Source organism: Schistocerca serialis, chromosome 1 (assembly GCF_023864345.2).
Source record: "Schistocerca serialis cubense isolate TAMUIC-IGC-003099 chromosome 1, iqSchSeri2.2, whole genome shotgun sequence".
Classification (NCBI taxonomy): Eukaryota; Metazoa; Arthropoda; class Insecta; order Orthoptera; family Acrididae; genus Schistocerca; species Schistocerca serialis.
Window position 1 is genome coordinate 1,260,827,198 of NC_064638.1, and position 15,495 is coordinate 1,260,842,692.

The following is a 15,495-nucleotide window of genomic DNA, read 5'->3' on the forward strand; positions in this document are numbered from 1 at the left end:
TTCATTCTTTCACTTCGTGGAGAAACAAATTATTTGTAGCACCTCCGATACGTATATTTATCATGTGACTATATTTGATTCATTAATCTCCTAGATAGCATATTAAAGGGTTTTTCCAATTCACATCTTGTCTCATGACCCCACAGCATCGACAAGAAGAATTTTGTTCGACGGTTATTCTGTATTTTAATATTTTTTATTGTGAACCTTTACTTCTGCAGATATCACGAGCCATTAAACAGTAGTAGAAAAAATTTCTTGAACGTTTAGTTCTCATCTGCGGAGGACATCTTCAAGGGAATAACACTCTCTCTCGCTGCTGATAGCAGTAAAATTTCATTTCCTCGTGCTCTCACGCTTTGGTGTAGCGTCACATATTTTCAAAATGGTTCAAATGGCTTTGAGCACTATGGGACTTAACATCTGAGGTCATCAGTCCCCTAGAACGTAGAACTACTTAAACGTAACTAAGCTAAGAACATCACACACATCCATGCCCGAGGCAGGATTCTAACCTGCGACCGTAGCGGTCCGGACTGAAGCGCCTAGAACCGCTCGGCCACTCCGGTCGGCACATATTTTCAAATTTCGAGTTCATTACTGAGCTTTGCCGATTACTCCACGGTGGAAGACTTCAGTGTTAGAATCCATAGAACCGTTAGTTCCTCCCCCTCCCTGTTAAAGTTGATGGCGCTATTACTAATCTTAGTACTTCATTATAAAGCCATTCGTGATACACGAATGTGGAAGTGGGGACCTGAGTCGAATCTGATGGTTTTCTAGCTGCATAGTGCATTTCGCGGTAGCTAATCTGTTTCTCCTATTTTACAGCTGTCCTTATCTTGTTGTAGTCGTTTCCCCGCCGATATTTTTGTAGCGCCCACACACTCATCTCTGTAACTGCATGGTATCTTGTGCACTCCTCGTTTTTCCAGCAGTTTTCGCACCTCAGGGATCCGAAAATCTTTCAAATGGGTTTGTGGACAGTAGACTGTGCTCTGTGTGTGTGTGGAATCTGATGGGACTTAACTGCTAAGGTCATCAGTCCCTAAGCTTAGACACTACTTAACCTAAATTATCCTAAGGACAAACACACACCCCCATGCTCGAGGGAGGACTCGAACCTCCGCCGGGACCAGCCGCATGGTCCATGACTACAGCGCCCTAGACCGCTCGGCTAATCCCGCGCGGCACTGTGCTCTGTAATGCCTTTAATAGAAGGTAGGAAAACTTTGGATTTTGCAGACGGCTGTGCACCACTATGATTTTTAGATGGCCTTGGCGCTCCGTTCATGTCGGCGCACGAATGTGCTCCCCATTATCCAACTACATAATGATGCGACACTCCAGTTCCACGACGATCAGCTCAGATTCGCAGTGTTTCTCGTTCTATTCGCTAAACTACTTGCGTTTTTCATGAAAACATCCCAATTGCTATACACGTCTCCACAACACGAATGTATCGTCCACGAAACAGAAGCAGATGTTCGAAGTTTTGTTGGCAGTGCCCAGTTCATGGTTTTCGAAGTTACCTTAAGTACCTTCCCACAAACATAACACTCATCTCATTCAGTTTAACTATGTATGACGCCACATCCCTGAGCGATAACAAACCGAACCCGAATATGTCCTTAGTGAAGAAACTACATCCTATCTTAAATAAAATTACGGCCCACGTAATGAATTAATGACCGTAACCTGAATGCAGCACAAAATGAAAGAAAGTTGAGTAGCTCTCTCTTACTTTCAATAGCGCAACGGCAAATACCTGGCATAGAAATGTAAAACTGAACATAAGTGAACATGAAAAATCATCTCTCTAAGATATCAGCAGTCGTGAATGTATTTTAGCAAGAAATGGTTCAAATGGCTCTAAGCACTATGGGACTTAACTTCTGAGGTCATCTGGCCCCTAGAACTTAGAACTTACTGCAACCTACATCCTTCTGAATCTGCTTAGTGTATTCATCTCTTGATTCCCTCTACGATTTTTACCCTCCACGCTGCCCTCCATTGCTAAATTTGTGATCCCTTGATGCCTCAAAACATGTCCTACCAACCGGTCCCTCCTTTTTGTCAAGTTGTGCCACATACTCCTCTTCTCCCCAATACTATTCAATACCTCCTCATTAGTTATGTGATCTACCCATCTATTCTTCAGCATTCTTCTGTAGCACCACATTTCGAAAGCTTCTATTCTCTTCTTGTCCAGACTACTTATCGTCCATGTTTCACTTCCATACATGGCTACACTCCATACAAATACTTTCAGAAACGACTTCCTGACACTTAAATCTATACTCGATGTTAACAAATTTCTCTTCTTCAGAAACGCTTTCCTTGCAGTTGTCAGTCTACATTTTATATCCTCTCTACTTCGGCCATCATCAGTTATTTTGCTCCCCAGATAGCAAAACTCATTTACTACTTTAAGTGTCTCGTTTCCTAATCTAATTCCCTCAGCATCACCCGACTTAATTCGACTACATTCCATTATCCTCGTTTTGCTTTTGTTGATGTTCATCTTATATCCTCCTTTCAAGACACTGTCCATTCCGTTCAACTGCTCTTCCAAGTTCTTTGCTGTCTCTGACAGAATTACAATGTCATCGGCGACCCTCAACGTTTTTATTTCTTCTCCATGGATTTTAATACATATTCCGAATTTTTCTTTTGTTTCCTTTACTGCTTGCTCAATATACAGATTGAATAGCATCGTGGAAAGGCAACAACCCTGTCTCACTCCATTCCCAACCACTGCTTGCCTTTCATGCCCCTCGACTCTTATAACTGCCATCTGGTTTCTGTACAAATTGTAAATAGCCTTTCGCTCCCTGTATTTTACCCCTGCCACCTTTAGAATTTGAAAGAGAGTATTCCAGTCAACATTGTCAAAAGCTTTCTCTAAGTCTACAAATGCCAGAAACGTAGGTTTGCCTTTTCTTAATCGTTCTTCTAAGATAAGTCGTAGGGTCAGTATTGCCTCACGTGTTCCAACATTTCTACGGAATCCAAACTGATCATCCCCGAGGTCGGCTTCTACCAATTTTTCCATTCGTCTGTAAAGAATTCGTGTTAGTATTTTGCAGCTGTGACTTATTAAACTGATAGTTCGGTAATTTTCACATCTTTCAACACCTATTTTCTTTGGGATTGGAATTATTATATTCTTCTTGAAGTCTGAGGGTATTTCGCCTGTCTCGTACTCTGGCTTACCAGATGGTAGTGTATTGTCAGGACTGGCTCTCCCAAGGCCGTCAGTAGTTCTAATGGAATGTTGTCTACTCCCGGGGCCTTGTTTCGACCCAGGTCTTTCAGTGCTCTGTCAAACACTTCACGCAGTATCGTATCTCCCATTTCATCTTCATCTACATCCTCTTCCATTTCCATAATATTGTCCTCAAGTACATCGCCCTTGTATAGACACTCTATGTACTCCTTCCACCTTTCTGCTTTCCCTTCTTTGCTTAGAACTGGGTTTCCATCTGAGCTCTTGATATTCATACAAGTGGCTCTCTTTTCTCCAAAGGTTTCTTTAATTTTCCTGTAGGCAGTATCTATCTTGCCCCTAGTGAGATAAGCCTCTACATCCTTACATCTGTCCGCTAGCCGCCGGCCGCGGTGGTCTAGCGGTTCTAGGCGCTCAGTCCGGATCCGCGCGACTGCTACGGTCGCAGGTTCGAATCCTGCCTCGGGCATGGATGTGTGTGATGTCCTTAGGTTAGTTAGGTTTAAGTAGTTCTAAGTTCTAGGGGACTGATGACCACAGATGTTAAGTCCCATAGTGCTCAGAGCCATTTGCACCATTTGTCCGCTAGCCATCCCTGCTTAGCATACTTAAACTTAACTAACCTAAGGACATCACACACATCCATGCCCGGGGCAGGATTCGAACCTGCAACAGTAGCGGTCGCGCGGTTGCAGACTGAAGTCCCTAGAACCGCTCGGCCACTCCGGCCGGCCTGTGTTTTAGCAACTCGACGTATAGTCGGTCAAAGCGCAAGGTGAAAGTAAAACCCCGAACTGCAATTATCGCAGTTATACAAGGTGACGAAAAAATGCCGCACTTGGGGGTCGGCATGCGATTCCTCATCCAGATTAAAGACGAAAGTTTATCTAGCAACAATGTCGCATCGTGCAGCGCATCGAAATTTACAGAGAAATTTGTATCGCCCCAGACTACCTTACCAGCCCTCGTAGCTCATAGAGCAGGTCGCCGTCAGCGACTCACGTGTCAGCCACACGGACCGCTGTCTACGTCTACGCCCAGGAGTGCTGCGCGCGCGAGATTGTTTACATCTTGTGTTTCTCGCTAGTAATTACGTTGTGGACAAAACATGGCTCACTCATATAGAATGTTAACCATCCAGATCAGCTTCGCTATTGGATTTGGGCAACACAAAACTTTCGAAATTGAAAGATACGTACGGGAACATATCAAAATATATCCACCTCTCTATTACCAGTAGTGTGGTTTGTCTTAAACTGATCAACGATATAGTATGTGATAAAATTGTGCGTGACCGTAAGAATGGGCTGAAATTCAAACATTCTGATGATAATGTGGGGGCAGTGTCAATCGATCACACAGGACTCCGCACTATTAGAATTTTTGAAGTTACTTTATGGATTCCGGAAGATCGTGGTCAATGCTTTACAAACATGTGGACGCGCACTCGTCCACCTCGTAGAAAAACGGATCACTTTTATGACACAATACGTTGTTAACGGTGTGAGGCAAGTACAGATCGCGCTTGCACGGCGTGTCGCCTCTTACCTCCTTATTGGTGGCTGTAGAGCGATAATTATTTATGACGAGCATCCCCGCTCGGGTTTTGGCAAGGAGGGTCATGTACGCCCAGAGTGCGTCCAAGGACGATAATTCAAGTACCAATGGGCGAAGCTGTACCCACGTTCAGGACAGCATCCATGCCTCTTATGTACGCTGCCGCCTTCCGGAAAGATTGCCCCTTGCACATTCCCCATTATCAAATGATGGACGATTCCATGGCGCAGTCGACACACGACAATGACAATGCGTCCAATAAGTCGGGGGAGGAACCCCCGTCCCCGCCGCTGAGTAGCTGGAAGTGATGTCCGATGTCGCAGGAACGGAGACAAATATGGAAATCGTCCGGCTAGTCGTATCGACATCCTAGACGACGGGGCTTCCAAAAAGCATTAGGGCATGTATATGGAAGTACGACAGCGCAATGTAAGGTCACCAAGACGGCGAAAGAAAAGACGTCACACATTATTTTTCTGCATGCAGGAGTAGAATATCGCAAACAGATGTGCAGAAATATAGACCTATATCTCTAACGTCGATCAGCTGTAGAATTTTGGAACACGTATTATGTTCGAATATAATGACTTTTCTAGAGAATAGAAATCTACTCTGTAGGAATCAGCAGGGGTTTTGAAAAAGACGATCGTGTGAAACCCAGCTCGCGCTATTCGTCCACGAGACTCAGAGGGCCATAGACACGGGTTCCCAGGTAGATGCCCTGTTTCTTGACTTCCGCGAGGCGTTCGATACAGTTCCCCACAGTCGTTTAATGAACAAAGTAAGAGCATATGGACTATTAGACCAATTGAGTGATTGGATTGAAGAATTCCTAGATAAGAGAACGCAGCATGTCATTCTCAATGGAGAGAAGTCTTCCGAAGTAAGAGTGATTTCAGATGTGCCGCAGGGGAGTGTCGTAGGACCGTGGCTATTCACGATATACATAAATGACCTTGTGGATGACATCGGAAGTTCACTGAGGCTATTTTCGATGATGCTGTGATATATCGAAAGGTTGTAACAATGGAAAATTGTACTGAAATGCAGGAGGATCTGCAGCGCATTGACGCATGGTGCAGGGAATGGCAATTGAATCTCAATGTAGACAAGTGTAATGTGCTGCGAATACATAGAAAGAAAGATCCCATTTAGCTACAATATAGCAGGTCAGCAACTGGAAGCACTTAATTCCGTAAATTAACTGGGAGTACGAATTAGGAGTGATTTAAAATGGAATGATCATATAAAGTTGATCGTCGGAAAAGCAGATGCCAGACTGAGATTCATTGGAAGAATCCTATGAAATCCGAAAACAAAGGAAATAGGTTAGAGTACGCTTGTTCGCCCACTGCTCGAATACTGCTCAGCAGTGTGGGATCCGTACCAGATAGGGTTGATAGAAGAGATAGAGAAGATCCAACGGAGAGCAGCGCGCTTCGTTACAGGATCATTTAGTAATCGCGAAAGCGTTACGGAGATGACAGAGAAACTCCAGTGGAATACTCTGCAGGAGAGACGCTCAGTAGCACGGTACGGGCTTTTGTTGAAGTTTCGAGAACATACCTTCACCGAGTAGTCAAGCAGTGTATTGCTCCCTCCTATGTATATCTCGCGAAGAGACCATGTGGATAAAATCAGAGAGATTAAAGCCCACACTGAGGCATACCGACAATCCTTCTTTCCACGAACAATACGAGACTGGAATAGGAGGGAGAACCGATAGAGGTACTCAAGGTACCCTCCTCCAGAGACTGTCAGGTGGCTTGCGGAGTATGGATGTAGATGTAGATGTAGAACAGGCAGACGATGACGATGCCACAGTAGAGAAATGCTGAGGCCCCCGACAACTACCGACGTTACACCATGGAATGCGATGGCCTTCTCTACACCAGCGAGACCTTTAATGCAAATCCCCAGGAAGTCCCAGAACTCGGCACAGTAGAGGAAAACATGGTCTAAAAAGCTGAGGTTGAGATGGTCCTGCAACAGGATTGGGCTTTGTAGCAATGGGTCGATGACAGTGAGGAAATCCAGCGGCCTGCAACTGCGGGCATAATGGAAGAGCCTACGTTATAACTAACAATGGCTGATGCAATAACGTCAGAGGCGGAGACCGCACCGACAAGGACAAAGTGCACCTCAAATGCACTCCCCACAACACGAAGGAAATCAACAGGCGTTCTGGACTGCATATATTAATAGCAGGACCATACGATCACGGAGCAAGGCGACCTTACCCAAAGACATGCTACATGCAGCAGATATTCATAATCATCTTGTGGTGTTGCAGTTCTTCTTGTTATGTCCGTACTTGCTACGAAATAAGATAAGGAATTACGCCTTATGCAAGACGCCTTCTTTTGCTTTGCTCCACCCAGACATGTTTCAGCACCTTTTGTGCTACCTCCAATGGGTTCTATTTTATTTTCTAACTGTAAAATTGTTGTTATATATTAACATTTAGCGAAAATTTTGGTACATCATATTTACAATTGTGAGTGAATAATTGTTGTAAAATACTATACATTATTTGTTCATAGTTCACAGTTGAGATACGTATTAACGTGAGGTGAAAGGGAGTACCAAGAAAATCTAAACTAAGTGCTGCAGGTAATCACGAATAGGAGCAGGGGCCTTACACAATGTATAGATTAGATTAGATTAATACTTGTTCCATAAATAATGAATACGACACTTCGTAATAATGTGGAACGTGTCAGATTAATAAAAGGTGTCCATACAAGATATTACATTACACAAAATATTACATGACACTCAATATTTTTTTTTTATTTTGGTGGGTTGGGGAAATTACCCACTTACTATATCCAAAAATTCATCTAATGAGTAGAAGGAGCTCCCATTAAGAAATTCTGTTAATTTCCCTTTAAAGGCTATATGGCTATCTGTCAGACTTTTGATGCTATTAGGTAAGTGACCAAAGACATTTGTGGCAACATAATTTACCCCCTTCTAAGCCAACGTTAGATTTAACCTTGAGTAGTGAAGATCATCCTTTCTCCTAGTGTTGTAGTCATGTACACTGCTATTACTTTTGAATTCATTCGGATTGTTAATAACAAATTTCATAAGTGAATATATATATTGTGAGACTACAGTGAAGATCTCTAGCTCTTTAAATAAGTGTCTGCAGGATGATCTTGGATGAGCTCCAGCAATTATTCTGATTACACGCTTTTGCACAATGAACACTCTTTTAGTCAATGACGAGATACCCCAGAATATGATGCCATACGAAAGCAGAGAATGAAAATGGGAGTGGTAAGCTAATTTACTCAGATGTATATCGCTAAGATTTGCAATGACCCTAATAGCATAAGTAGCTGAACTTAAACGTTTCAGCACATCCTCAGTGCGTTTTTTCCAGTTCAACCCCTCATCAATGCATACACCTAGAAATTTTGAATATTCTACCTTAGCTACCGATTTCTGATCGAAGTCTATATTTATTAATGGTGTCATTCCATTTACTGTGTGGAACTGTATATACTGTGTTTTGCCAAAGTCTAATGAGAGCCCATTTGCAGAGAACCACTTAATGATTTTCTGAAAAACATCGTTTACAATTTCGCCAGTTAATTCTTGTCTGTTGGGTGTGATAGCTATACTTGTATCATCGGTAAAAAGTACCAGCTTTACATCTTCGTGAATATAGAATGACAAGTCATTAATATATATTAAGATGAGCAGACCTCACGTTTAGTCGACCATTTATGACAAGCGGACATTTCTTTAAGTCAAAGGCATATTCAACCACAACGGAACATCATTGTTGTGTGCTTCACAACTTCTTAAGTATCAGTGTCTATGGATGTTACAAAATGTCGATGCGTGCTGTTTTAAAATCGATGTTCCAATATCGATTTTGAAGTGTCTGAAACTCTGACGTTACAGACAATATGTGGAACTTCGATGCTGGTCGAAAAAGGGGCTAGCTGTTACCACCGCCTAATTATTTTGTCATTTTTACGAATCGTTTTGTGGCTGTATCTTACAAGGGTACCAGACCAATACATTTGCGACTCTTCAAATATGGCAAGGAGGGTAGGGGGTTGGTTGTTGATATTTTAGTTTTAATTTTTAACACTCAAATATGGTAAGGAGGGTAGGGGGTTGGTTGAAAGAACTAATACAGGAACGATGGTTGTCGTTGTAGCTGAGAGAGCTAAGCATTGATTAATGTCTTTCATTGTTCAGTTCATGCTTTCATGGTATCAAGTAGTGTGTGCCTATATTGTCACGAATGTTTTGTTGATATTAAAAATGACACTTCGAATTATGTAAATATATTTACTGTTTACGATCCGTAAGGTTACGTTTGATCCACCTAAATATAGGTAATTATACAAGCAAAATCAACATAACAACAGTTTTTTCAAACGCTGAGATTGTGTCAGTTCTCAAATAATTTTACTCTTTTCGTTGCTTACTTTAAATCTCGTTCTCACCTGATTTGTGCTATGATGAAAGATGATTACAAAAATCGAGGCAATTTCCATTTACGTTAAATGTGAAGTGTGCAGTAAGAATCAGTTTATATTTAGATCGTTAATGGAAAACCAAGTAATAAAAAAAAAAACATTACAGGCTGTAGGTAAACAGTTGTGGGATAAATAATGTTAAGTTTTTCTGTATTTACTGATTAATAAGTACTATATTAGATGTATTTTGATGTTGGTTTTTGCGCCAGTCTATTATTTCACGTCGATGTTAAAAATATCGGTTTCTGAGGTCCACTATTATCAGCCCTCAATGTTAACACGGTGATAGCTAAGTATAAAACAGTATCGGTGGTATGCCAACATCCGTATCACTGTCAACAATAGCTGCTCTACATTTGGACTGCCGTCGCCGTCGGGTATTATTTTCATCTGCTCCGACAGGTGGCGAAAGTCCTGCTCGCAGAACTCCATTGGATATGAGCAGCGCCAGCGCGAAACATATTAACACACGAGCTGTTATCTCGCGTAAAAACTGTGAATAGATAGCCACGCTTTAGAGAGGCCCGCGACAACATTGAGTGTCCACAGGCGCAGAACGCACGCAACAGCTTGCGCTCCTTATCTTACACGGGCGCTTCGCGGAGTATTCACGTTGAGCTGGATGGAAACCAAACAACGACGGTGCGCTCTGTTTATTTACGTGGGGACGGTCCTCGTTCGGGACGCGAGTGGTCAGTGGAGCGGAACTGCACGAGCGATCGCCAACGAACGCCCGCCAAAGTTTGCTTTAAGCAAACACAAAATATCGCTCTCGAACACCTCTCGCTGTTGTACGGGAGCTGTGCGCAATGCGCAAATATAAAGCAATACGAGGTGCGGCTAGAAAAAAACCGGACTGATGCTGGAAAAAACATTTATTTACAATTATTTACAATTTCATGTTATCTCCTTCAATGTACTCTCCTCCTCGGTCTCTACACCGCTCCATACGAATTTTCCACTGTTCATAGCAATGCTGCAGATCATTTTCAGTAAGTCCATACATTACTTCCGTCGCTTTTTCTTTTACTGCTTCAACAGTCTCAAATCTAGTTCCTTTCAAAGCTGACTTGACTCTACGGAAAAGAAAAAAGTCACAGGGGGCCAAATCAGGTGAGTAGGGTGGATGATCTAAGATGGGAATGTTGTGTTTTGCCAAAAACGTCTTCCCTGACAACGCACTGTGAGCTGGGGCATTGTCTTGGTGAAGGATCCATGACTTTTTTCTCCACAAATCGTTCCTTTTTCTCCGTACTCGCTCACGTAGGGTAGCCAGGACGCTAATGTAGTAATGCTGATTCACTGTTTGTCCCTCTGGTACCCAATCAATGTGCACAATCCCTTTGATGTTAAAAAAAAACAATCATCATTGCCTTGAATTTCGATTTTGACATTCGTGCTTTTTTTTGTCGTGGAGAACCAGGAGTTTTCCAATGCATCGATTGGCGTTTAGTTTCGGGATCGTAAGTAAAAAACCACGATTCATCGCAAGTAATAACATTTTGTAAGAAGGTGGGATCACTTTCAATGTTTTCCAGGATGTCAGAACAAATCATTCTTCGGCGTTCCTTCTGTTCAATTGTGAGACACTTTGGAACCATTTTTGAACACACTTTGTTCATGTTGAAACTTTCATGAAGAATCTGCCTAACACTTTCCTTGTCAACTCCTGTTAACTCAGACACTGCTCTGATTGTTAAACGGCGATCTTGTCGAACAAGTTTACCGATTTTTTGAATGTTTGCATCAGTTTTTGCTGACAATGGTCTGCCAGTGCGAGTGTCATCACTGGTGTCTTCGCGGCCATCTTTAAATCGTTTAAACCACTCAAACACTTGTGTTCGCGATAAACAATCATAGCCGTACACTTGTTGTAACATTACAAACGTTTCACTTGCAGATTTTCCTAGTTTGAAACAAAATTTGATGTTAACACGCTGTTCTTTCTGTACACTCAACATTTTCCAACGCACAGACAAAACGTCAACTACTTAAAACAGACGCCACGGGCAGACTGAGTGCAGGAGGCAGATGAAACTCGAGCAGTAGGCGGAGCGAGAGTCACGTGACAGGCCACGCGACTTTCAGCCTTATTGCATTCGTTTTATTGTTTCAACAGTACTAGTCTGGTTTTTTTCTAGCCACACCTCGTATACTGGGTGCGTTTTCCAACGCTTTTTCAAATCAGTTTTGCTTTATTGGTAGCTACGATGACCAGCCCTTCGTCGTCGTGTCTGATAGTAGAAACCTCTCTTACAGCCCCTGGTGATTGATCATACACCCACATTTCTATGATGTGAATTTCCACGGCCAGAAATAACGCACTTATTAAATTATTCCGGACTTTATACCGTGATGCCGGCCGCGGTGGCCAAGCGGTTCTAGGCGCTTCAGTCCGGAACCACGCGACTGATACGGTCGCAGGTTCGAATCCTGCCTCGGGCATGGATGTGTGTGATGTCCTTAGGTTAGTTAGGTTTAAGTAGTTCTAAGTTCTAGGGGACTGATGACCTGAGATGTTAAGTCCCATAGTGCTCAGAGCCATTTGAACCATTATACCGTGGTAAAAATGGTTCAAATGGCTCTAAGCACTATGGGACTTAAACATCTGAGGTCATCAGTCCCCTGAACCTAGAACTACTTATACCTAATTAACCTAAGAACATCACACACATTCATGTCCGAGGCAGGATTCGAACCTGCGACCGTAGCAGCAGCGCGGTTCCACGCTGAAGCGCCTAGAACCGCTCGGCCACAACGGCCGGCTATGCCGCAGTAGAGTGAATTTTTGGAGAAATCTAATCTTTCGTACCTCTTTATAGATAAAAAATAGGCGTCTTCAAGCCACGAGTGGCCTACCGGGACCATCCGACCGCCGTGTCATCCTCAGTGGCGGATGCGGATAAGGAGGGGCGTGGGATCAGCACGCCGCTCTCCGGGTCGTTATGATGGTATTCTTGACCGAAGCCGCTACTATTCGGTCGAGTAGCTCCTCAATTGGCATCACGAGACTGAGTGCACCCGGAAAAATGGCAACAGCGCATGGCGGCACGGATGGTCACCCATCCAAGTGTCGACCACGCCCGACAGCGCTTAAATTCGGTTATCTCACGGGAACCAGTGTATCTACTGCGGCAAGGCCGTTGCCCACCTCTTTATAGATAAGATAATTAAATGCATTCAAACAACCAGCATCAAACAATGATTAGCCTTCTACTTTGGTGGACTCCACAATGCACAAAAAGCAGAAACAACTGGTTCACTCTCTTCTTTACCCTGTTCTCCACCCACCAACCCAAGAACGCAACAAATGGCCCACGATTCCATATATAGGAAAAGTCTCACTGGATGAAGCCAGAATGCTAAAATCCATACCCTGAAAAACTTCGTTTTATGGGAACAACATTGTTGGATACGTTGCGTCCAATTGTAAAGACAGCACTTCAGCTCTGTAAAATAGTGCGAAATGTAAAATTACTTGTAACTGTGGCAAGGTCAGTCTGGCAGGATACTATGGACCCGTTTGAAGGAACACCAAGGAAGTTGGAAATTTAGAAAAGGATACTGCACGTTTGAAGACTACCTGCTTAAAGAAGGCCATATGTACAAGGAGTAACATGAAGTACCGATAACATCAAGGATGGAAGATGAGTTACTTGAAATATTGGAAATTAGTAAATAAGCTTAGTACTGGGTGACCAGACCCAGTTCCCTTAGTCACTACTTCTAGCCGCAGACGCTATCCATAATCTCACCCAGGTCATGTTGTTAATTACCCCTCACACTCACATGCTCCATTTTCCTTTATTTTAGTTACTATAATTTCTCTTGTGAGAAAAAATTTTATGTTATGCAATCACAGCTTCTTCACCTACCCGTGTATTACCTGTAAGTAACTCAGGACCTGCTAAAGACAAGATTATATTCTTCAGTCGTGCCATTAGAACATGTCACCAAAGTTTATTGTTCAACTTATTTTTTTCTATGAACAATTGTTGTAATTTGTGTATAGTTCATTAGCTAATGTGTCACATATGTTATCTTAGTTGAATAATTTTACACTGAAATAATTCCTCTCGTTTTATTCCTAAATTTAACACTTTTCATCTCTGGAAAAGGAGATATTCTGTAGATGCACTAGTTTGATCCTGCAAAATATCACCGCACCACATATTTATCTTTGTACCTGATGATGGCGTAACAGCCTTATGAAATAAATAATAAATATTGTACAATGTCTCTCTGAGTTTTCGTTCATAATGTGTAAAATATTCCACCAAGAACAGATGGAACAGTCAATCAGTGCAACCTTCAAGGGCGGTTACAGCTCTAAGGCTCGGAGGTCATGTTCGAGACTGCAAGTCCAAAAAAGTCTCGGGTTCGATCCCTGATCAGCTCTAAGATATTTATGTGTCAGTTAATACTTCCTTCATCTCTGGCAACGTTATTTGATGAGAAAATCGCCGAGTCGTAACGTGGTTCGAGTCAACGTTAAACTTTTGATCTCTCTATAACGGTGGGTAAGTAAGTTCAAAGGTCAGAGGCAGGCAACGGTATATCACTGCCAACAGGACCGTACCTAGTAAAGTGCTGTGATGTTCAAAACAATCTTCGGACTGCTGACTGCTTTACTTAGATTCTGTAAAGGTCCAATACAAACCTTGGCTAAGGACTAAAGCATCTTTCGCAAGTGTCACTGACAGGTAACATAGCTAGGTGAAACTTAGACCATACGTGGAAAGAACTACAGCATTATAGTGCCAGCGTAAAAATGCTCCTATCGCAGCACAAAAAATGCGAATATGTTCTTCTTTATTTAAAAGACAGACTGAAAAGTGGGGTACCAGCTTCCTCATTTTACCTTCGTTAGCATCTTTAAAAACTTTCCTCACGAGTTTGTTGTTCGAACATATTGCGCTTTTTTTAACACGCAGCTCACCTCAAACTCCCAAAAGCTCCCGTAACCGTATCTCAATCAAACTCACCGTCCGTCGCTCATTCCCATACACTCCCATTTGACTTTTCTCACTCACACATTCAGTCCAACTCATTGTCATTATCCCTTTGCGTCTCTCTGTCGTTTCCTGTGTCAAAGCTACACTCCTCTTCGTTTTGTCATTCTATCTTAGTCTCCTCTTACTGTCACTGTCACCTTCTTGCTCTCTCTCACTGCTAATATCTCATTCCTTTCTTCCTACTGCTGCGATCTTTTGTACTATCTCTCCTCCCTCGTTGTCATCGTCAGGTACTCTCCGTCTCATTATCACTGGCTCTCACCCACTTCCACTTTCTCGTTCCCTCTATTCCCCTCCCCCCTCCACCCAGCATTATCTCCATCACTCTTTTCCTAGCACTGTTCTGTCACTGCCAACTATGTTCCACTACCACTGTGCACCCCTCTTCTTATCACACTGCCATTGTCTCCCTTTCTCCTCCAAGGCCACAACCACCGTCTACTATCGTCCAGTATTTATTATTTTTCCGTCTCTCTGCCACTGCGGCCGGTTTCATTTCTCTCAGCATAAAAAAGGGCGAACACGTTGACAAGCCAAAACGTTTGGTAAAATTTTTAAGGCGCCGAGAAAGTTAGAATGAGGCGACGAGTACCCCACTTTTCAGTCAGAGTGTTTTAAATAAACAGAATCATATTCGGCATTTTTGCTCCGACAGGAGCATTTTTCCGGTGGTTCCCTGGAACAGTAGGGCATGTCATTGGCCAGTAACATTTTGATAGTTTATGTATGTGAAATTGAAATAACATAAAACTAATTTTACACCTCAGACCGAATTTTACGTGCGCAAAATTTAGCATGTGCTTCAGTACTACGATATGGGGTTCCTTGATGACAACGGAAACACTTCAGCATCCTTCTCTGACCTACGTCACTTTGCAAACTACGTTTTCGCTTCACACTGGATTTTACGTGCGTATTTTACGTATACAGGAAGGATAATTTTGAAACTCTGTATTGCGGAAACGGGTAAATATGTGAAGAAAGTTTTCAAGCTTTGTCGAGATTCCGCGTAGTAAATTAGGAATACAGCGTAAAAATTGCAACCATTTGCTGTACATAGCCGTCTCGGAATCCGCATCCGGGTTTTAGTACCCAATACAAGTTTTTGCGGTGTTTTCCGATAACGGATAAGGAGTTCTGAAAGTAGGGAGATGGTTCTTGTAGAAAAATGCCTAGAGAATATTCTGCG

General features: G+C 42.7%; 1 protein-coding gene across 1 annotated transcript in view; it reads left to right on the forward strand.

Moving 5' to 3' along the window:
* Positions 1-4,893: 4,893 nt before the first annotated feature.
* The window catches only part of LOC126456806 (Down syndrome cell adhesion molecule-like protein Dscam2), a 567,168-nt gene continuing 556,566 nt past the window's right edge, over positions 4,894-15,495 (forward strand). The window contains 1 exon segment of the mRNA XM_050092599.1: positions 4,894-5,080. Coding sequence (XP_049948556.1) covers positions 4,894-5,080 — 187 coding nt within the window.